The 24,423-nt window shown below is 40.6% G+C and overlaps 1 protein-coding gene and 1 long non-coding RNA gene across 3 annotated transcripts; one reads left to right on the top strand and one right to left on the bottom strand.

Annotated features, from left to right (window-relative positions):
* Positions 1-3,443: 3,443 nt before the first annotated feature.
* Positions 3,444-5,380, bottom strand: LOC140000606 (uncharacterized). Of its 2 annotated transcripts, none has more exons than XR_011805661.1 (2): positions 5,240-5,380; positions 3,444-3,662 (listed from the first exon to the last, which is right to left on the bottom strand). It is a non-coding gene; the product is annotated as an uncharacterized lncRNA (long non-coding RNA). The 2 variants fall into 2 exon arrangements; XR_011805662.1 differs by having other exon boundaries at positions 5,245-5,344.
* Positions 5,270-21,583, top strand: TARS1 (threonyl-tRNA synthetase 1). Its single transcript, XM_027446044.3, has 19 exons — positions 5,270-5,401; positions 5,762-5,842; positions 6,877-7,067; positions 7,854-7,977; positions 9,078-9,199; positions 9,424-9,541; positions 10,389-10,453; positions 10,535-10,613; positions 11,200-11,346; positions 11,814-11,912; positions 12,624-12,790; positions 13,215-13,377; positions 13,460-13,597; positions 14,349-14,426; positions 17,757-17,857; positions 17,940-18,044; positions 18,853-18,925; positions 19,668-19,782; positions 21,110-21,583. Exons 1-19 carry the CDS (start codon positions 5,381-5,383, stop codon positions 21,256-21,258), a joined length of 2,136 nt encoding a protein of 711 aa, XP_027301845.1. The 5' UTR covers positions 5,270-5,380; the 3' UTR covers positions 21,259-21,583.
* The last annotated feature ends 2,840 nt before the right edge of the window (positions 21,584-24,423 follow it).

Below are 24,423 nucleotides of genomic sequence, written 5' to 3' on the forward strand. Positions count from 1 at the left end.
ATAAAATAAATTATACTCTGAAAATGTGTGAAATTAAGTCATAACTGCAATGAAAAATATGGTGAAATGAAAAAATAAACAAACAAACAAAATAACACACACACACACACACAAAAACAACCAACCAACCAAACAAAAAAAAAAAAAACACTTAGATTTCAGCACCTCTTTTCCCTTCACTGTCTGCCATTTCCCCCCAAAACCTCTGAGAGAGCATGTGCTGGAGAAGTGGAGAAGCTAAAGCAAGAATTCTTTCTTCTTTGGTAGCTGGAGGAGATCATTTCCAGTGCTATGGAGTATGATGGAGGTTTCTTAGAGTAAGAAACTGAGTTTGGAAAATGGATGTTTATGGACTGCACCAAAAAAATGGCTCTGGAAACTCATTTCTTGCATCTAATTGTATTACATATGAAACTCCTCTTGTGCCGCATCATCATGCTTCTGACATGCTGTCTAAGGCTCTGCTCATGACTGCTCATGCTCAGTTTCTGTGACTGGCGGTGTTCCACAGGGGTCGGTGCTGGGTCCAGTTTAGTTCAACATCTTCATTGATGACCTTGATGAGGGAATACTGTCCACCCTCAGCAAGTACACCGATGACACAAAGCTGGGAGGAGTGGCTGACACGCCACAAGGCTGTGCTGCCATTCAGCGAGACCTGGACTGGCTGGAGAGATGGGCAGGAAGAAACCAAATGAGGTTTAACAAGAGCAAGTGTAGAGTCCTGCACCTGGGAAGGAACAACCACGTGTATCAGTACAGGCTGGGGGATGACCTGCTGGAGAGGAGCTCTGAGGAGAAGGACCTGGGGGTCCTGGTGGACGACAGGCTGACCATGAGCCAGCATTGTGCCCTTGTGGCCAAGAGGGCTAATGGGATCCTGGCTGCATTAAAAGGATTGTGGCCAGCAGGTCAAGGGATGTGATCCTCCCCCTCTACTCTGCCCTGGTCAGGCCTCACCTGGAGTACTGTGTCCAGTTCTGGGCTCCCCAGTACAAGAAAGACAAGGATCTCCTGGAAAGAGTCCAGCGGAAGGCCACAAAGATGATACGGGGCCTGGAGCATCTTCCTTATGAGGAAATGCTGAGAGAGCTGGCTCTGTTCAGCCCTCAGAAGAGAAGACTGAGAGGGGATCTCATCAATGTGTATAAATACCTGAGGTGTGGGAGATAGAGGGATCTGGCCAACCTCTTCTCAGTGGTTTGTGGGGACAGGACAAGGAGCAATGGCCACAAGATGGAGCACAGAAAGTTCCGCACCAACATGTGAAAGAACTTCTTCATGGTGAGGGTGACGGAGCACTGGGACAGGCTGCCCAGGGAGGTTGAGGAGTCTCCTTCTCTGGAGATATTCAAGGCCCGTTTGGACGCCTACCTGGGCAGCCTGCTCTAGGGAACCTGCTCTGGCAGGTGGGTTGGACCTGATGATTTCAAGGTCCCTTCCAATCTCTACAATTCTGTGATTCCATGTGATTCATACAGGAGGTGAAGGAACAGTTTGGTGTCCATGGTGTGGAAATCACAACTTATTCTTGTAAAAGTGTCAGGAAGGATGCCTGATCATGCTTATTATTTTTTATGGTAGACATAATCTATGAAATTTAACTTTTTATTGTAGAGTTATTATGGAAGTATATCCGTGGTCTGCTGTTACAGGCACAGAAAACATTATTTTCTGGAAAAATAAAAAGTAAATCAGCAATATCTATGGGAAACAGAAACTCTTCAGAATTTGGAATTCCATTACTATAAATATATATAATTTGTTAAAATAATTATTAATTATTTAAACCACTCTTTCAGACTTCAAATTCTGAAATGAACACTAAAATGAAACATAATGTTCTAAAATCTTTTGCTTGGGACAAAAAAGGTCACCATCTAAGATTCTGGACAATTCCGTGTATGACCAAAAAGGTTTTTTTGTAGTAGAATAACTTGGTGACGCTCAGTTATGGTAAAAGTAATTTAAAGTAGCTACAAAAACCAAGGATATGTCTAAGAGTCAGAAGCATGGGAAAAAAAATACCAACTGGATTTTCTACATCAGTTCATTGTAATAGTTTAAGTTGTGATTAAGGACAGTTAAAGACATGTGATTTTAATTTTTAGTTTATCATCCCTCCTCCTCAGTGTATGACAACTCTAGCATCTTATTTGCCTTTTTAATTGACTTAGTCTAGTTAAATGATTAGTTTAAATGACACAGTCTTATCTTCACCAAAAAGTAGGAAATAGAAGGCAGAAGCTCCAAACCTTCATCTCACAGCCCACACACAAGATTCAGAGTGGAGAACAGAGTGTGAGTCACAAATCCACACAAATGTAGACTGTATATCTTTTTCTGAGACCAGTAGTGAAAAAAAAAATCCATGAAAAACAAAAAATGGTTTTACTGTTGTTTTGTTTTGTTTTCCCTTAATATTTTAAAGTGCAAATCTTCTACTGATACTTTGAAGGTGACATTTTATTGTAAAGATAAAAGTTTGGAAAAATATCCTAATCCTGGATATGTCACTTGCGTTAACAGTATGACATGCATAATTTCTATGAAAAGAAAATAGGAAAGATCAGAGTTTGACTGAATGCACACCTACTACTTTTCATGCTGGGAGATAAAACATTGTTGACAACTGTATATATGCTAAAACTTCAGCCAAGTGAGTGAAATTTGAAGTATAGCTAAATCTCTGAGATACAAGAGAAACATGAGACATGAGTTATGACTGGTATGCTTGTTACAAAGAAGCAAAAGGTCAAATCTAGTTTTTATTAGAAAAAAAGAAAAAAAATCACCCAGCATCTCACATCTTTAAAAGGCCCAAGTGATCTTAATAGGAGTGAACCATGGTTTTAAGTTTCACCTGAAGTTTTTAACTTATGATCCTAGTATCTGTAACTATGAAACAGGATGCTGTCTACATTTGACCAAATAGAACTTCACTGTGTTTTATTAAAAAAAATGTAATAACAAAAAAGCTTGGTGGTAGAGAACAAACTGAATCTGAACAAACTGAATCTGAACAAACTGAATTCCTTCAGTACTGAGTAATTTAAATGCATTATTACCCCCCAGCTGCAGGCATGAAGAAAGAGTTGTAAGCAGGAAAATTGAACAGGACCTGCATTCTGGGACACAGGTGGGACAAGCTGTCACTGTATAGACTATGCTTCCAGTCTACCAATGGTCAGTGTGGGGGTTTCACACTGACCAATTTTCATTTGTTTCTCATTCTCTCTCACTCTTCTCATGCTTCATTTCTATCTTAATTAGCTGCTATTTTTAGTTTTCCTAAACAAAATATAAACCAAATAACATAATTCCAGTCAAACTCTGCAACACGTTTTTCCAACAAATTCAAATCCAGCAGAAACATCCAGACATTCAGCTGTTGATAATCATCAAAGCACACCGAAATTAATTTATACTGACTTAGAATCCACTTGAGTCTAATCACACATCTTTAATTATTCTGTTTAAGAACAAAGCCAGGAAAACATTCATTCTTTTTTGTTTGTTTGTTTGTTGTTTTTTTGTTTTGTTTTGTTTTGTTTTTGTTTTGTTTTGTGCCATAAATCCTATTACCTAAAGCTGAGAGTTGAGAACAGGGCATCCTCTGGAATTATTTTTCCCAGCACTTCGTGTTTCGCTGCTGCCATCTTCTGGAAGGAAAAAAAATAAAAAATGTTTTCCTACAGTTCTTCCAATCTCTTTTTGAAATATTTAATCATTTTTGTCATCTCTTTAACAATATCAGTACAAGATTTTGTTCATATACGGATAAGATATTTTACCTATAAGTCTTGCAATGTGTTCTCTGTTATCCAGTTCTAATTCTTTCACACAAGAAGTATTTTAGAAGTGCAAATCTAAAAATTATTATTAAAACCAAACATTCTCTGTATCATTACACTCTGTATTGCTACAGATCATCATATATATTATTAACTGTAGCTGTTTAAGATTTTTTTTTCTCAGTATTTATGCTGCGTGTTTTATTTTTAGACAGCAAATTATTCAGGTCTATTCTGTAGACCTGTTTCCATCTTTAAATTCATATTTACTAAACCTTTCCTTTTGAATATTTTAAAAAACATATAAACATTTGCATTAGTTGTTAAGCTCCTACATTTGTGATCATGTAATGTGGTCATGTTCGCACAACTGTCCCTCACTCATGCATAACCACTATGAGAAAAACATACAAAACTGCTTATCTTTTCTGAACTTTTTTCTCACAGCACCTGAGGCCATAGCATCTGAGATGCTCTTACATTCACCTAAGAACACTTTAATTGAATAAAAGACTTGAAAACCCCAAACCATTTGCAGATGAAGAGGAAGCTGCTACCACAAGCATCTTTGTACACGAGGAGGCAGTAGTGTAAAGCACCCAGCTGTATGCCTGACCTCTGGTCTCAACTCTTCAAAGGCCCCTTCCAAATCAGGAGTCTATACCTGGATTTCTTTAAAATGTGGAGTTTTGTAATAAATGTCTTTCCTAAACCAGGTCACTTAGCTACTAGATATACAACTGCTCTGGAAGCCCATGGATACCATGAAGATGTAAATGGAAATACTATTTATTTTTACATAAAAACAACACCAGGGAAAGAAGGAGAGGAAGGTTACAATAGCAAAAAGTTGTGCCTGAATATTATGCCCGTTTCTCAGAGAAGTCAGTGCCCTCCAGCCCCCATGATGCTAAGCCTCTCCTCAGGACAGTGCTAAGCGAAGCAAACTCCTGCAGTCCACATCTGACCCTCCATTCACCCCCTTCCTGCCCAGGTTATGACTGAATTTCTTCAGAATCTCTTTTTTTTTTTTTTTTTTAAGTGGGAAATTGGACATTGCTCCATCAGATTTTGTGGGTCTCCTTTGCAAAGAGAACTCCGAATAATTAGTTGATCCACCCTTCAACGACTCTCCCTGGCTTTGGAGATCTGGCTGAAGCGTCCCCCCTCAATCAGGGGGGAGCCCTGAAAGTGCACCGGGTGCTTCTCCCCCCGGTCCTGCCGCCCTGCTGGAGGGGCAGGCTGCCGGCAAGAGGGCAGCAGGGACGCGGGGACAGCGCCCTGAGGGCTGCTGACAGGAGCTCCGCCATTTTGGGCTGCGGGCACCCCCAGCCAGCCGCCACCCCACGGCCCCTCCCGCCGCCCTCACACCCCAGCATCCCCGTCCCTCTTCTTCCCGGCTCGGCTCCATTCAGCCGTGCTCAGCCCTGCCCGGTGCTGCCCACCGGACCCATTGGCTCGGCTCTGTGGAGCCGCCTCCGGTTGCATCAGCTTCGGCTGCCGGGAAGCGCCTGCGCGGGGTCCTTCCCTTCCCTTCCCCGCTCCTCCCTCTCTCTCTCGGTGCCGGTTTGGCTCGGCGGGCAGCCATGGCAGGGGGTGACGGCCAGGTGGGCCCCGCAGCGTGCTTGGGGCAAGGGGGGCACCGGGGTCCGCTTGTCCAGGCTCCCCGCGGCTCCCCCTCACCGTTCTCGGGGGCTGCGCTGAGGCGGGGAGTCCCTGCGGCAGGCTGGGGAGGGGCGGCTGCTCTGGAGGGAGGACGGGTGCTGGTGGGGAACCGGGGCTGTCCCCAAAAAGTTTTTCCATCAAGTGGCCCCGGGGGTGTCCCCCCAGCTCCGGGGAAAGGCGGTGGGGTTGGCACGGTGCTTAATAAAAGGGGTCGGTGGGGTGGGTGCACCCCATGGCGCGTGGGGTTGGGGCGGCTCGCAGCGGCTGCTGGCATGTGAGGAAATGGTGTTTGCCCTCCCTAGGTAAATGCTGGGGGTGAAAACAAGGCAGACTGCGGGAAGAAGAAAGCGAAGGAAGGGGCCGGCGATGAAGGGCGCGCGGAGGTGAGCAGCCCTGGGGTCGTGGGGTGTTGGGAGACACAGTCCCTTGGTTTTGTGTGCTGCTCACCGTGCTGCAGTGAATCCCCGTCACTTACTTTATCCATCCTTTCAGTGAGGCCTTTCCCCACTATTTCTTACTAAAACTAAGTTTGCCTTGAAGTTGCTTTGTTGCCTTTGACAGCAAGTTCTATCAGTGTAATAGGGGAGCAGCTGAGATTTCCGCAGTTGCTGCTTCCTGCTGCCTTTCACTGTGCCCCCCAGTTGCACCAGGAGGTGGGCAGCAGATCTCAGCAATGATGAAAGCCTGCAAAAGATGTTCTTTCTTCCGTGTTTTGGTTTGGTATGAGTAAACGCAGCTCTCTGACTGTGCACAGAGAGGGCCAGCTGCTAGCCAGCACTAAGCTGAGCTGGCCTTGTAGCTGTATGACCTGGGCTGTGCACAAGCTGCCAGCTTGACATCTTTATGTGACACGTAGACCAGTGGCACTTCCTCTCCAGGTGGCTCAGACTAGGGGTGTTCCCCGAGTTTTCTCACCTAATAATAAAAATCTACTTTTTTACTCTTCCACGATCTTTTCAGATTTATTTTTGTCCTTGCGTAGTTCATTAAACCAGTGTTTAATAAATCAATTTAAACACTGGTTTAATAAACTATGTAGTAGCTTGTTAACATATCTATAGTTAATTAAACAGGTGTACCACGGTGCATTTCAAGGTACTTATTACTAAGCTGAAGTCATATATAGTTATTAGATACTGATAATGATTGCTTGTTAGATACAGCATACATATGACTATAAATACAGTCACATAGCTCCCTTGTGAAAAGTCACAGAATCACCTAGGTTGGAAGAGACCTCCAAGATCACTGAGTCCAATCTCTGACCTAGCACGAACAAGTCCTCCACTAAACCGTATCACTAAGCTCTGCATCTAAACGTCTTACATGCATTCTGTATATATTCTTGACATAATGTGATAGTAGAGTATTCTAATAACCTATTGCATCTTTCTTTCTCTTTATTCTTGATATGTAGCTAAATCCCTGGCCTGCATTTATCAATGAGCGTTTAGAGATGTACAATAAACTTAAAGCTGAACATGATGCACTCCTTGCAGAAAGAGCTGCTAATGACAGTAAACCCATTAAAGTTACATTACCTGATGGCAAGCAGGTTGATGCTGAGTCCTGGAAGACAACTCCTTACCAAATTGCTTGTGGAATTAGGTATGATTCTATTTTGTGATACGCTTGCTAATTTTTAGAAGGATCTACATCTGCAAGTCATGCCTATGATCATTAATGTTGGCATATGCAAAATTAGTTTACATGGGCCTGGGGAAGGAAGATGATTTGGGTGATGTTTTCAGTTGATTTTTAGGGTGCAGTAACATTATGAGAGTCTTTTGCTTAACTGCAGTTTTACTTGCATGGGAGATAGCTCTGGAGGACTCAAATGTGCCTTGGGGGGGGATTTGAACAATGCTTACTGAACACCCTAACAGTCAAAATTATGAAAGCTGGGTGATTCCTAGAAGTGAAATACCTTTTTCTTTTGATTATTTTTTCATGCTTAGGTGTCATGTTATTGAACTTTCTTTGCTTTTGTGATTTGGGCTCAAGGAATACTTTTTTTTTTTTTGCCTGCTTGAGATAAAACTATAAAGTCACTATGTTAGAAATGGTATCTGATAATTTTTAAAGGCAAAGCTCTGTTTTTATTGCAGTAGGATTTTGAAGTCAGGTTAGTACTTTGCCTCTAATTCAAATATGTTGATGAATGCATGAACGTCTAGTATACAATGCAGATTTCCTCCTACGTCTCTCAAGAGATGCGAGTAGGATTTTCATAAATGTTTAGGACTGGCTAAACTGCTCTTCCATTTGGAATTTATTTACGGCATTGTACCCACTCTGAGCACTCATGAAAATCTTATTCAACATGGAGGGCAAACCTGGCATATTTCTACCTGCTGATTTGAAATAATTACATACCATGTATTTATTCTCTAGCCAGGGCTTAGCTGACAACACTGTTATTGCTAAAGTGAACAAGGTGGTTTGGGATCTAGACCGTCCTCTGGAGGAGGACTGTACCCTGGAGCTGCTCAAGTTTGAAGATGAAGAGGCACAAGCAGTGAGTATCATCTAATTAAAATTTGTTTGCCTTTAGATTTTCATTAAACCCAGCCTCCATTAGTTACTAGCATCTTTATTGTGCTCAAAAGAGGTGGAGGAGAAGGAGAGAAAAGGTTTGCTGTGTAGGTACGTATGCATTTTCTTCATTAAGAAGAAAATGTGATACTGCAGATACTGTACATTCTGCTTTGTATTAGTTGACAATTCTGCTCGCAGTTGCTATAGTTTATGCCAAGTCTGTTATGTTTTCAACCTTCGTGTTAACATAAAGTAGGTCCTTTGAGCTGACCTCTTTAGCTTGACTGCAAAAGCAATGGTGAGTACAGAAGTACTGTCTACAGACATAAAAGAGATGAGAAGGCTGCTCTTACTCTTTACATACAGAAGTACGTACTTTATTTAGGCTCTTCATTCAGCTAAATGTAGATATCCATTATCTAGCCAAATTTTTTAGTTCTGTCTTTAGAAAAAGTTATTTGGTACTAGAAGCTTCAAACTCATCACAGATATCTTGCATTCAAACTTAGGGTTTTCATCCTGACTAAATGATGGCTTTTGTGATACTTAGGTTTTCTGATCTGTGCAAATAAAAGCAGACTGAAGTCTTACAGGTTTTGTTTTACTTTGTTAGAACATAAGGTGCACTACAAGATGTAGCACAGCTTTTAACTTTATGAGCTGTTCTGTATCTATGCAGGACTTGCCATGCATAAAGTCTTTGCAGGACCTTAGCCTTGTGTTGAAAGTGCACCTTGTCAGCTTTATGCTGTATATCAGCAGAGCTGATGAATTGAAGTTAACAGAGAAGAAGAAAAGTTGTTGGATTAGTTTCTTGACTTCTGGGCAAAACTGAATGATTTCAACAATGGCTGAAACTAAGAATTACTTGCTACAAGGCAGAAAACAATCTTCCAGTGTTACTTTTTGGAACTGCTGATGCTTAGGATGGGAGTGTTTTGGGGCTTTTCTGATGACTGTTCTAATATGGGATCTGCATCAAGTACCCTTGAAAGCAGGTGTTCAAAAAAGTTTTAAATTAAACTACTCAGAAATGCGTTGTGCATATTCATACTTGACCCCTTTTTTCACTTCCAATAGGTGTACTGGCACTCAAGTGCTCACATAATGGGTGAAGCTATGGAGCGAATCTATGGTGGATGTTTGTGCTATGGTCCACCAATAGAAAATGGATTTTATTACGACATGTTCCTTGAGGAAGGGTAGGTTTTATATTTTTTTTTCCTTTTTCAGAAGTAGGAAGATGGCAGTCACAGTCACACACATCTCTGTTATTTGCTTGTTCCCAGAACAAAGTCATCTGCACTGCTGAAGATGGGTTTGTTACTTGCAGTGTGTCCCAGCCATAAGCCAATACCTTGCAACTAGAACAGAAATTGCAAGTGAAAGTGAGAATGATTCGTTCTTTTGCGTGTGTTTATTTTAGGGGTGTATCAAGTAATGATTTCTCTGCTTTGGAAACATTATGCAAAAAGATCATGAAGGAAAAGCAAGCCTTTGAAAGACTGGAAGTTAAGAAGGAAACACTACTTGAAATGTTCAAGGTAGGCTTTGTATAATGTTACAATCATCACGCAGTTAGCCAAGTGTTCTATTAGTGGTAGAAGGTCTGTCAAATTAATTTCTAGAGATGTGTTTCTACAGACTCACGTGATATTTAACTTTAAAAAAATGAGAAAAGGCATCAGTTAAGTTTTCAGGAATGCGCATTATTTTTTTCTGCAGCTGTAAGAATTGTAGGTCTTCCGCTGGGTGACCTTAGTGATACCTTTGAATCCACGTTCCTCGTTTATTTCACATGGATGTAAATTTGCAGTTATATACAGATCATGTGCTGTTATGTGCCTGTTTTTATATTGGTTGTAGTAAAATGCCATGGTGATGCTACAACTGCATTTGTGATGCTCTCGGTAAGCTTCATGCATTTTTTTTAGCATAAAGACTTCTGGGAAGCTCCAAGCAACAATAAAAGCTGATCTTTCTCTTTTGTACCTAGCTGTAAATAATTCTCTGGCATTCAGAGATACTCAGTTTTCACTACTGAAACATCAGGAGACTCATAGTGTTATTCAGGTTGGAAAAGGCCTCAGCAGGTCTTAAGTCCAATCTCACGCGCAAGGCAGTGTCGACCAGGTTTCATGGGGCTTTGTCCGTTTGGGTTCCAAATAGACTTGGAGGTTTAAAACTTGTAATTATGGAGACTGAACAAGCTGCTCACTGGGCAGCTTGCTACTCTTTTTGAGCTATGTAGCTATGTAGTAGTATACTGTACAGGTGGATAACCCTCTTTTGATGTAGTATAGCATCAGGTTTGCAAATAGTGTAAACTGCTTGTCAGCTCTACTGCTTAACAAGGAGTTAACAAATATGTGGTGTGTTTTTTCTTCTCAGTATAACAAATTTAAGTGTCGCATCCTGAATGAGAAGGTCAATACTCCAACTACAACAGTATACAGGTGATTATACACGCATAATAATATTACTGGATAAAACTTGGCAGGAGGAAGTATACTAAATGAATATTTTCCTGTTCTTAGGTGTGGCCCCCTGATAGATTTATGCAGAGGGCCTCATGTCAGACATACTGGCAAGATAAAGACCATAAAAATTCATAAGGTAAGGGCTGAAACTACCTTAGAAAAATGGGTTTATTTGAAAGCATGTTGCAGTTTTTGGGCAATATGACAGCACATTATCCAAGAATGTAATGCAAAGTGGATAGCCTGGCCACAAACTCAATTTAACCAATTGGTGAAGGGTTGTGTGCTACAAGAAAGATGTTCAGGTGGTGCAAAGGCCAGCTAGGTGGCCAGGGCTTGCACTTCCAGCACAAATCAGAAAATGAGTCTGGCTTAATTCTTGGTTAAACTGTATCAGCTAGAGTTTTTAGTTCTTGCTCAGCTGATGGTTATAGCCAAGTTTAGTTGGAATAGATGGCTACAGAAAGAGACAGTGGGCTCTAAAAAAAAAAAAAGACTAAATAGAGCTCAAAAAAAATCTTAATATATATTCTATTTGTCTCTTAGTGCATTTTTCTCATCAGTGCTATGTATTTATGATTAAAACTCTCCTTGTGCCATAGTTAGCCTACGTTATGTATAGCAATTTGTTAATGATTGCATGTCTTTTCACAGCAGGTGGTAGTAGTAAAATATCAGGCTACTCCTTTTATTCATCATTTCATTTACTTTTTTGCATGCAGAACTCCTCTACCTATTGGGAAGGCAAGGCTGATATGGAATCACTCCAGCGCATCTATGGAATTTCATTCCCAGATGCGAAAATGCTGAAGGAGTGGGAGAAGTTCCAGGAAGAGGCTAAGAGCAGAGATCACAGAAAAATTGGGCGGGTGAGACATTCTGTCTGACAATGTATTTCACAAACACAGTGTATACATGACCTCATAACTAGAAGCATCTCGAAGACTGCACTTGGCTGTCACAACCAAGATGTGACATGTCAGTATTTTCAGTCAAGTTTCAAAGCCAGGTGCTTTTCCCTCAAAGAGCATCAAAAGCCCTAAAGTAAGCAACTTATCTTTAGAGCTTTATCTCTTTAAACATAATATTCTTCGTCCACAGATTAACCAGTACATTACCTGAATGCTTTGGCATGCAAAACACACCACTTCAGTCTGTAGGCAATGCTCATTCCTACCTGGGTTGCTACAGCTTGTTCCCAATATGGGGATTTTTTTATTGTTTGTGTTTTTTAACTTTGGTGCTGCCCAGTCAGTAGCAATTAATTTGTGAATATTCAGTGAAAAAATGGCTATACAATTACTATTTTTTTTTTCAAATATTATTTTTCTTGCAGGACCAAGAATTGTTTTTCTTTCATGAACTCAGCCCTGGTAGTTGTTTTTTCCTGCCAAAAGGAGCTTACATTTATAACACATTAATTGAGTTCATCCGGGTAAGTAATGTCTTTTGGAAATCTTAGAGAAGAAATTGCTTTAGAAAAATGTGTAACAGTATACAACAGTCTAACAGTATAAATTGAGGTGAATTGAATGGCTATTCAATCCTAGTTCTGTAAGCCATGGTACTAAATAACCTCTTTTTTTAGAGATGGTCTTTTAATAATCTCTGCTGAATTATGTTTTCATTAGAACTTTATTAACCTGCAGTTAAAGCAGTGATAATGATGATCTGTAGTATGGATTCTTTGACAACTAGAAGTACAGCGAAACTCAGTACAGATGTTCCACAGATCCATGTTGGTTTGATTTGATAAATGTATTTAACTTGACCTTGTAGAGTTATTTGTTATAAAAATGAAAAAAAAAAAAATCTTGATCTACGTGTTGCAATATATAAAAATCTGTGTCTTGTTATTTTATGTTTGGGCTGAGATGTACTACCAAGTGTCATTGATTAATGAGAGAGTGCTGCTTCGCTTGCTGGGAGGGAACTTGTTCTTCTTGCTCAGAGTTGTTTGGGGGAAGGGTGTTGCTGGTGGAAGGGAGGTATCCTGCAATCTTCAGCTTGTTTTTATTTATTTATTTGCTTGAGTCACGGACTTCAATAAGGCAGCACTTCCATGTTTTTGTGGCTGCAGATCAAAGGCTGAGTACCATTACTTTTGTTTGCATATTAATTATTTTATGTACTGGCTCTGTTCTAGAGTGAGTATCGAAAACGTGGATTCCAGGAGGTTGTCACTCCAAATATTTTCAACAGCAAACTATGGATGACTTCAGGGCACTGGCAGCATTACAGTGACAACATGTTTTCCTTTGAAGTAGAGAAAGAAATCTTTGCTCTGAAGCCTATGAACTGTCCAGGACACTGGTAAATACACATAATCTTTGATAAATTGTGTGTTGTAGTTATGAGTCTTGGTGCCTGTAAGTTCTCTCTATTGAGACCCTGAGAAATGTCATTTTTCTGTTATTACAGTGGTTGTGTTTTAGAACTGAAGCTCACTTTGGTGGTAAGAACTCTGGATAGCTAAACCAGCTACCATGGCACTGTCAGTTTTGTTGCAATTTAGTCATTCAGGTTTTAATGCTCGGTTCAGGAGCTGTTGCCTTCTCTGTGTGAAGTGGGGGAAGCATATCAGCTATAAAAGAACACCTGTTTTTTGTGTTTGTGTGTTTTGTTTTTTTTTCCCCACTGAGAAAAACAGTGGTAAATGACTGTATTCAGGTTACATCATTGACATCGTGGGCATTTAGTAATGCCTATTATTCAAGTAATAAACTTTCTCCTTCAGCCTTATGTTTGATCATCGTCCAAGATCATGGCGTGAGCTGCCATTACGGTTGGCAGATTTTGGCGTTCTGCATCGCAACGAACTGTCAGGAGCTCTCACAGGACTCACTCGAGTACGTCGGTTCCAGCAGGACGATGCTCACATATTCTGTGCTATGGAGCAGGTATGGGTTGCTGTTAAATGAAATCGGGTATTAGCATAGCTGAATTTTCCATAGTTGAGACTTAATTTCTGTTCTTACAAAGATTGAAGAGGAGATAAAGAGCTGTCTGCAGTTCTTGCGTTCCGTGTATGATGTCTTCGGATTTTCCTTTAAACTGAATCTCTCCACTCGTCCTGAAAAGTACCTGGGAGATATCAAAGTGTGGAATGAAGCTGAAAAGGTAAATAATTTTATTAATTTTCCATATGAAAGCAAGTTTGCAGCTGGAAGTCCTGCAAGAACACACTGCCTTCTGGGAGGTAACAGTTGCAGCCTGTTACCTGAGAAATGTAACTTAATAACACTCTTCAATTCCATCTGGGTACTAGCAGTAGCTTTCCTACGCACACCATACATGTCATTATTTTCCATACAAAAGTGATCTCTATGTCACAGTCAAGTTATATCTCCTTTTTTTTAATTGATTGAAAAATTGAAGGGGGGGGAGGGAAGATGAAGAGAACCAAGTCTGACAGCCCCTGTATATATAATAAGACTGAACAGTCTTCAAAAAACAGGCTGTTTTCACGATTAAAGTGTTAGCCCTTGCAGATTCAGTGGTTGGCAGAAGACAGGGCAAGAAGAGACACTAGATGTATGTGGGATGGATTCTCAAGATTTACAAACTTTGAATCTATCATAAAAAGTTCTTGCATCTTAGCTAACGCTGCTTGTTCGGCCTCTTCCAAAATATATACATCAGCTTTGTTTAAATTTGGAGTAAATTATTTAAATTTATTTATTTTAGCTTGGACGCTTCCACAATTCACCTTTTTCAGAAAAGTAATGAGGTGGATAGGAATATGTTGCAGTAGTTACGGGGAAATAACTCTAAGTCTGGTAGTGTTAGATGCCTGTAGCAGCAGGCTGACCTGATGCTGTAACATGGAAGCAAATGAGAAATACTGAGTGTATATGTCCTTTATTTCTAGCAACTGGAAAACAGCCTGAATGACTTTGGTGAGAAGTGGGAGTTGAACCCTGGCGATGGAGCTTTCTATGGACCTAAGGTTAGTATGTTACACTGGACTTCTGGCTGGGTTAGGCTTTTAATTCTGTTTGGATGAGGTAGACAAAAGCTTATACAATTCCTTGCTTTCCATTCATGCCTCTGCAATCTTAGTGGTGGGGGTAGCATGCAAATACTGTTCGTCTCAGTACGGCAGAAGAGCAGGAAAAAATGGAAGTCTTTGTCTTCATAAAATCATGCTAACTGCAGATATACCCAGAAAGATGAGTGTTAGGTGTCTATTTGTGCAGAATGTTTGCCAAGCAACGTATATAAATACCTGACCAAGAAAAAGGAATTCTGCTTTCAGTTAATTATACAAATACAGATGGACACAGTGCTGCTAACACATAAAGAATGTTTTTTATATCTTATTATGAGAAACGAGAAAAAAACTCTATGGTGATGCTCTTGGGTTTTATTCATGATCTTGGTAAAGACAGCTTTTATTTTCTACTCATTCTGTACATTCCCTTCCAATGTAATGCTGTAGCTAGTTTTTTCAGTGTCAGTATGTCTTTTTAAAGCATTGGTGCTATTTAGTTTTGGCTGGAGGATACAGAACAAAACTGATTCTTGAAGTGAGAAATTGGTACAAGCTGAGATTGTTGGCTTGTAAAAGTACAAAGGCTTGGAGTATCATAGAATCATAGGATGACTTGGGTTGGAAGGGGCCTTAAATCTAGTTCCAACCCCCCTGCCACGGGCAGTGATGCCACCCACCAGACCAGGTTGTCCAAAGCCCCATCCAGCCTGGCCTCAAACACCTCCAGGGATGGGGCAGCCACAGCTTCTCTGGGCAGCCCATGCCAGGGCCTCACCAACCTTACAGTGAAGAATTTCCTCCTCCCATCTTATCTACACCTACCCTCTTTTAGTTTAAAGCCATTCCCCCTTGTCCTATCATTATCTATCTGAGTAAAGAATCCCTCTTCATCCTTCTTATAAGACCCCTTTAAGTACTGAAATGTCTCATTGAGGTCTCCCTGGAGCCTTCTCTTCTCCAGGCTGAACATCCCCAGCTCTGTCAGCCAGACTTCACAGGAGAGGTGCTCCAGCCCCCTGAGCATCTTCATGGCCCTCCGCAGGACCCGCTCTAACAGCCTTCTTGTGCTGGGGGCTCCAGCCCAGGACGCAGCACTCCAGGTGTGGCCTCACAGGGCAGAGCAGATGGGCACAATCCCCTCCCTCCACCTGCTGCCCACCCCTCTGTTGCTGCTGCCCAGGACGCAGTTGGCCTTCTGGGCTGCAGGCACACACTGCTGGCTCCTGTCGAGCTTTTTGTCCACCAGAACCCTCAGATCCTTCTGTGCAGGGCTGCTCTCACTGGGTTCTTCTCCCAGTCTGCGCTCCTATCACTGATTGTCCTGACCCAAGTGCAGCACCTTGCACTTGGACTTGTTGAGTTAGAAGGGAAGTTTGTTGTTGTTGTGTTTATTTTGTTTTATATAGTTATCTAATATTTTATGGTGGTGTTTGGCTGGAATTTCCTGTTTTCTCAGCTACAAAAATTCTGACTTCCTTGACAGAGGGAAAGTATTCTGTGATTTTTATTTTTTTTTTTACATAGCTTTAATACTTGTTTAATTAATCAAACCCCGTTTACACTTACAAGCCATTTGCAGCTTAAGCAGAGCTGAGTAGCTTAGTGGGAGATGTGAACAGGAGGTGGCAGTGTTGTTGGATCGGCATTACCAAAGCAATTGCTGCATTACAAGCAATCCTTTTGGTGATGAGTGAATCCTAATGCACTAATCTTGTAGAAAGCAAGCAAAAAGGAAATCCTAACCCTGTCTTCATATTATCTTTTTTTTTTTTTTTTTTTTTTTGGTAAATAACCTTAACATTGTTTATTAAACATTTCTGGAAAAAAAAATCTTACATTTGTTGGCATGGTTTTGTAGCTGTAGCTGCACTGAGTTTTGCTGGTGGGTTTTGTTATTAATAAAGACCCTTGCACTGGTTTTGCATCTTTTTACGAGCTTCCTCTTCAGGAAGTTCTTTGCTTTGCTTCCTTTTTGCACAGATTAAGTAGAACTTTACAGAAATTTTGATATCTTTGAGCATAAGGACACAGAGCCTTACAAAGAGCTTGTCAGTGTTTCCCTAATAGACATAAATTTTGTCTAGCTTTTTAATCAGTCTAGTAAACCAGTTCTGATTTTTTTTCTCTGTATGCTAATTGAATCAATTTCACTTTATATATTGTAGGTGGAATGCGTTGTAACAGCTTATTGTAACTTGAAATGCAAACAAGATTTAGTAACTTCCTCGGCTCATTTGAAAGGAGGCAAATATCCACAAGAACACTTTGTTAGCCTTACACTTGCTCCTAATACACTAGCTAAAGTAAATTGAGCAAACATAGCTTTTTGCGATGATTTTAATGGAAACTGGTTAAAGTTGCATTGTTAAGTGAAGCTCTAAATCCAGGGAACCTTTAACCCAACTTGGAATATTTATTTTCCTACTCTCTAAGTGGATGATCTGGAATTAAAGATGGTTGTTAGTGACTTATTTTCATAGAAACTGTCTGATGAGTAGCTGAACTATGATTAACTGCTGCTGAATGCAAAATTTTTGATCAGTTATTATTTAGCTAGATGACTTTTGAAAGACACTTATCACTTCTGTGAGTAAAACAGTGATCTGTTCATTTGGTATATAAGTTAAAATACGGTAAACATCCCCAACATATAGCCAGACTGGGAAAACAATGAAGAAGAGGGCAATTCCCTAAATAAGTAAGGTCCAAATACTATAAATTAACAGTTTTCTAGCTGTCTACTTGTCTAACTTCTATCATTAGTGTATCCAGGATTAAAGTATAAGGTGCATTAGATACAAAAGTCTTTACTATAGATACTCACATGCAGACCAAGTGTCAATAAGATCCTTGTTGGTAAGTGGACTACTTAACAACAGGATGTGCATCCTGTGTTCAGGATTTTTGGATATTATTGCTGAGTTCTGAGCCAACATCCACAACTGCCCACCCTCCCTTGACATGTTTCTGAATTTACTCAGTGAAAAAGACTCATGGAAGTCCCATGAAAAACAAAGCAAACTCACAGAAGATATTGAGGTATTCAATATAGTCCACTGTGAAGTAATGTTTCTCCACTTGCTAACCTTGTTTTTAGTTCTAATGTTTGCATCAGAACCTGCAAATCATTTTAAAACATAGGCTGAAGTGAAAGTATGTTGTCAAAAAACAGTTCCTCTGTAGTATATCAGTGAAAGCTTCTGTCCTAAAACAGTGAGTTTGCTCTCAGAGTGACAATCTTGTATCATAAACTCTTAGAAAGTTTCAATTTTTTGTTTTCCTAAGATTGACATTCAGATTAAAGATGCCATCGGCCGCTACCACCAATGTGCTACAATCCAGCTAGACTTCCAGCTGCCAGTCAGATTTAACCTCACCTTTGTCAGGTAAGCGCAGAGGCTGGTGATCATAACTGCTATATAATTTAACCTTTCCATCACTTATATGTGTAACTAACTTTATTCACAGCCATGATGGTAATGACAAGACAAGACCGGTTATCATTCACCGGGCTATCCTGGGATCTGTGGAGAGAATGATCGCCATTCTAACTGAAAACTACGGAGGCAAATGGTAATGTTGGAGAGTAGATTTTGAGCAAACACTTTCAAATTGAGGATAAACGAGCATACAAGGGTCAAGAGGGTTCATTTTATTTCCCTGCTACAGAGGCATGCTATAAGTATACCACAAGGCAGTTCCTTCTGAATCCCTTTCTTCAGGTATTAAATAATTCTACATAAGGTAGCCTCTACGTGATAGCAATCTTGCATGTGCAGCATACAGCTCATCTGTCTGAGGTGTGTATCTCTCACCTTGCTCTTCCAGCTGCACCACACAGCAGAGAGTCATGGTAATCTCCTTAATGTGCTGAGGTATAGAATCACAGAATCATAGAATGGCCTGGATTGAAAAGGACTTCAAAGGTCATCTAGTTTCAATCCCCCTGCTCTGGGCAGGGTTGCCAACCACTAGAGGAGGCTGCCCAGAGCTGTATCCAATCTGGCCTTGAATGCCTCCAGGGATGGGGCATCCACAACCTCCCTGGGCAACCTGTTCCAGTGCCTCACCATCCTCCTGAGTGAAAAACTTTCTCCTAATTTCTAACCTAAATCTCCCCTGTTGAGTTGCTGTCTGTTGTAAAACACAGCTTGAATCCTCAGGTCAAAAAGTACTTTTTGCCCACGCTGCAGTTCTTTTAGATGCTCAAGTTTTCTGGAAGGTAAGCTCTAACTTGAGCATAGGGCTGTCATCACATCTCAACCCAATCTAAGATGCTGGCTTAATGAATCTCTCATGCAGATTTTAGTCCCATCTGTTAGCAGCATTTTCTGTACTGAAAAATACTAAAAGCTGTGTAACTTTTATTTCTTTATTGAAGGCCACTCTGGCTGTCCCCACAGCAGGTAATGGTGGTACCAGTAGGACCAATGTGTGATGAATATGCTCAAAAGGTGAAGTATATGATTTTGGGGTGCTTTTTTTTTGTTTTCCAGTTTCATAAATGCTGTATTTAGTTGAGATACTCAGTCGTTAATTACTAGTAGTATTTTTCTGAGATAAATATTTTAAGTCTTTGCATATTACATTATATCACTTGTGTATATTACAATGATAGTAAGCTGCTGAAGTTTTAGAGGGATTTTAAAGAGACAGTAAAATAGATTTTGGGTACCCAAACATCAAATACTTATCTTTGTTAGGTTTTTATTATTGGAAAGCTCAGATTTTCAGCTAGAGGAAAAAACTATCTTCAAGTTGCAGCCATATCCATCCTGCAGAGCATTAAGAAAGATAGATAGGTCTTATCTTTAGCATTCAGCAAACCTTTTTCTGTATTTCTTTCAAGCTAATGATACATAAGTCTGCAAAAGTAAGAAACTTAAAAAAAAAAAAATCTCCTAATTGAAAACCCCACCACAGTGCTACCATTTACAGTATCAAACCAAAGTAAGTACTCAGCCCAAAACATTAGGTATTGACACCACTACTCACTGATATAATGTGTGTGTACTTGTTTGATAGCAGGCCTCGTTTTGTTCTTTGAACTAGGCTCATTGCCAAGGCTCAAGCCAATGACAATGTCTTTGGTTTAGTGGAGGTCAGATAAGCTTGACAGGCTTAACTTTACAGGTCACAAATAGTTCATCATCACAATTTATCCCATTGTGACAGTTTTAAATACTTTTTCCCTAGGTCAGACAGCAATTCCATGATGCTGGATTAATGGCAGATATCGATGTAGATCCTGGGTGCACACTGAACAAGAAGATCCGAAATGCTCAGCTTGCACAGTATAACTTCATTCTGGGTAATGTATAGTGAATTTGTTACCTTATCCTGGCCGACTTTTTCAGACAGGTGCTCTGAGCAGGTGGTAGTGTTTTAGCTCACTTTGCTCCTTCAGACTCTACATTCCAGATAGCCTCCCCTGTACAATGGTGGGCAGCCCTTGCATGTACAGCTGTTTGTGAAAGGAGGTCCCTGTTGTGTGGCCCAAGGCATTGCTGCTGCTTTAGAAAAAGTTCTTTGCTGTTTTCTGGTCAGCAGTGTGGACACATTAAATCCAATGGCACTTGTCACTCAGATTGTTAATTGTGGTTGTGAATTATTCCTTCCCCTTCTTGGTCCCCCTACGTAATTTATGCTCTCATTTCAAGTGTAAAAGTAGTACCCTAAGTTCACTTAATTCAGCTGTGGTGCCTTTGGTGCTCTGAGCATGTGGTGCTCTGAGGAGACTTGGAAGAAAAGGTGATGTAGGGACAATGAGAAACTGACCCTGAAGCACATGGTTTGAAGCAACACCAAAGTCATGTACTTGAGCTGTAGCACTGACCTTACATCTGTGGGCAAACCACAAAAGTTGAAGTAGTCTATTGGAGAGAAACTCTACTCTCACAGTAATTTACAGAATCATGAATAAAGTTATTCTGTTATTTAAAACTTAAAGCATATGATACAGGTAAGATGCAACCACGTTTTACCTTGAAGACCACAAATGGTCAGCCTACCAAGAAAAAAATCTCACCTAACTTGTATTCAGAGGCTATTTCAAAAAGTTGTCAAATATCTGCAGATGAGCAATCTGCCACTAAGTATAGAAATGCAATTTCTCATAGCTACCTCCAAGTATATTACATAAATTTTTTATTAGTAATGAGACATACAGATACTATCTTGGTATCTATCAATGTTTAATTTAAATATATAGCTTTGGCCTTTGCCAATAAGCTGTCTTGTTTCTGTAAAGCAAACAAATAGCTCTTGATTATTTACAGTCAAGCTGTATTTCTAACTTGCCCATGGAATTCTTCTACATTTATTTTTCATTTCAACTTTCTGGGTCTTTTTACTATCAAATTTGGCTTATGCAGTTTATTCATTTCTTTACTCACATTTTGCTAAATTGCTACTTAAAATATACTAAAATCTATTGAGTGATATGAGATTAAATAAAGCTATTAACTGTCACAGATCTAAGTTAGGGGGGCTAGGAGAAGGGCAAATGAGGATTTGGTGTTGTTGTGTTGTATGTTTGTTAGAATACTTGTTTAACATGCCTGTGCTTTAAGGGAATTGGTAGGCAGTATAGATTGTTGAAAGTTAAGTTCATTCCTTTGCATCTTGGTTGTTTCTAGTTGTTGGTGAGAAGGAGAAGGCCAGCGGAACAGTTAACATCCGTACCAGAGATAACAAGGTTCATGGTGAGCGTACAATTGCTGAAACGGTGGAGCGACTGCTGGAACTGAAACGTTCTCGATCCAAACAAGCTGAAGAGGAATTTTAACACCACCTGCTCTACCTGGCATAAAATGATTCTGGTGTTCCTAACTTGGTTAACCACAGGTTGCTTGTACTGTAGTGGATTGGCAGAGATCTTTAGTTAGACATGTCTCTTTCTGTAAAAATCAGTTTCTCACCAACCTTGAAGTAAGATTTCCTGGCCTCTGATCAATGACAGATGAAGCAAGATGACTTTGTGTGACTGCAAGAGAAAATGGAAACGTTAATTGGGGATACTTATAGTACTCTTAACTTTTAAAATAAAATACATTTTCATAAAAAAGGTTTTTCATGAAAGTTGAACAATAAACCTCAGACTTAAGAAACCGCATAGAAGCCCTGTGCTACAGCAGCTTTGGAAGTATCTCCTTTAGCAAGATAAGTGATACCTCGCAGTCTAGTCTGCTGCTCTTACACCAATTAAACACATTGACACTGAACAGTTCCTAGTCACAGGAGCTGGGAAATGAAAAGAAGTCTCCCAGTTCAACATGTTTTGGTGCCTCTGGGAGGTCGCAGCTCTCACTCCATGACAGTCCAGCAGTGGGGCTGTCTGCCACGTAGCACTGAGCTGCTTACCACGGCCAAGCTCTACCCTTCTCCAAAGGCTGCACATGAAATGTGCTCATTCTCAGAGTAAGCTCCTTCTAGCTGTGGGAAAGGGTATGAGTGGAAGAGGTAGCGCCAAAGCAGCTAAGGAAGCCAGGATCCTTAGGTGTTGGTTGGTTGGTTGGTTGGTTTTTTAGACATGCCATTTTTTTTTAACATGGAACAGTTCTCTCCTGTGGAACACTATGTACCAAGCCTTAAACCTAGGACATCACAAAGCAGCTCCTCCTGTTTCTCTCACACTTTTTTTTTCTTCTTCCTCCTCTTCTGGCTGGTGCCAAAATGCCAAATGCCTGTCACTGACAAAAAAAACAAAATATGGATGTAGGGCTTTTTTTTTTTTTTTTTATTAACAGACCTGAACAGCTTCCAGCAGTGGTTGATGAGTGTTCTGAAAAGAAAAATCTAGATGGTAGCAAATAGAGCCAAAGTTAGTTTTATTGTTACACCCTTAGCACACAAATCTGAAACCAGGTTTGAACTATCTTACCATTTGAAAACCTCCAGCTCTCATCATTTCCTTTATTATCTGGGCAGAAGCATTTTATCCAGCTTTTTCTCTTACCATTTTCAGGTGTATACATTATATTAGCCTTTGAACCTCTTGTGAATTCAGTCTCCCCAAACCACAAGCCCAGCTAATTTCAGCAAAGTCTATTTCCAGCCCCTTCACACTAGTAATGTTCTAACTGCTATGAGTAAAAGGGAAAGATTGACTTTCCACTGCTTTACTGCTTTCAAAATTATTTCAGTGATGGTGGAGTGAGTTTAAAATACCTAGGTCTGATTGTCTGTATTTCACATCTGCTTTACTCTGCTGTGAAGCGACTGTCACTTGTGCAAAAGAAAAGGGCATCATCAGATGTCAGCTGTCCCTGTGGCAGGAGACCTTCATCAAATGTAGACGTGGGAGCAAAACCAGAGCAGAGACCAGTCCCCAGGGAAAATGAGCTACTAGCTCCATTTCTCTAGGAACCAAGCTTTGAGCTGCCGTTCTAATACTCTGGTGTATTTGCCGAGTTTCACGGAGAGCTCTGCCTTTTGTTTTGTAGGGGTCCCTGTGCATGCTCGCATTAAGACGTGCGCTGAGAAAACAGCGCTGCAAAAGTGCTGGCCGCTGCTGTGTGCATCAGTACTACTGCGTGTAACTCAGTAGATGGCAGTGTCGGACAGCTTACCTTTGACAGAACCCTCACTTGTGTAGATCATGCTGATAGTTTCCATAGCTCGTCTGTCAAAAAACTATGTAACAAATACGTAGGTATGTAAAAATACATTACTAGGAACAAAACATAACAGGACACTCCAATAAAGCATGGACACACCCCAGGCATGATGTGGACCGATCTGAGGTGTCCAAACCCAAATTGTGATCAGTGCGGGGCTCCACTCACACAGACTTGGTAGGACTAAACTCCTGAAGTACCATGCTCACCATCCCCTACGGCAGGAGGATGCTGTGCAGGCTTGGGGTAATAGCCCAATGGTTGGACCACTCACTTGTCAAGCAAGAGAGAAGCCTTTGTACAGTTCTTCCCAGGGATGGGAAGGCTGAAAGACGCCCCTCCCATTCTTCAGAGCATGCTCTGGCTTACTGCCAGTAGGCAAGAGAAATCCAAAACATTTGCAGCTTCACTTTAAGCCTGCACGTCCGCTGTGAGGTTTTCATGGGAATATGAATTACCTCACATTTAGCACAGACTCCATCATGCCATGGGCATTTTCCTCTGGAGCAGCTGATAAGGTACAGCTGAAACTCTGCTTTACTTCACAGCAATTTGGTTCTCATATCTTAAAGCAGATTCCAATGCAAATTGCTGAAGGAGTGACAGAGAATGACAGTGAAGGATGCTACCTAACCTGATAAATCATTCCAGTATATAAAAATAAAATCTGGCAGGAACTTCTGTACTTGGATAGATCACTGTGACAGCTTTCAGTGAGCCTCCTCAGTTGTGCAAACTCACCTAAAAGAGTTTTCCCCAGCCCAGAGTCATCTGCAGACTGCCATGAGCCAAGATGAGTCCACGACGACTGTTCCCATCACATTTTGGGATCAAATTCCTACAGCAGCTGCTAATAGTACTGCCTCAGACCACTGGGACAACCTGATGCAGTTTCAATATTCAGATTCAGTAATGTAATTTCAACTCCTCTAAAAGCAGTGAAGAATCACCTTTAGGGAGAACCCAGCTCCAAAACAAATTTTAATCCCTGTAGGCACCTTTGCACAGTCAGCCCTGCCCTGACCACACATTTTTCTGCTGCATCTAACCCAGTCCACTCCTGTTGCTCCCCAAAAAAGGCAAACAAAACAAGCCTTCTGGTAAAAACAAACAAACAAAAACAATTAAGGGGCTTCTTGTAAAATCATTTAAGCCTTCGGCTTATGCCCTACATAATTTCATGATTGCTTCAGCTTTCTCCACAGTTTCTTAATCACACAGTAAATTTTGGCCTTCAAATCAGATAATGGTAAACTGATCCTATGAAAATTAAGTATAGCCTCTAGCAATACTTATAAAAACAAGACGATGCATACTGCTTAGTGCTTAAAGAG

This window comes from Anas platyrhynchos, chromosome Z (genome assembly GCF_047663525.1).
Source record: "Anas platyrhynchos isolate ZD024472 breed Pekin duck chromosome Z, IASCAAS_PekinDuck_T2T, whole genome shotgun sequence".
NCBI classification, from domain to species: Eukaryota; Metazoa; Chordata; class Aves; order Anseriformes; family Anatidae; genus Anas; species Anas platyrhynchos.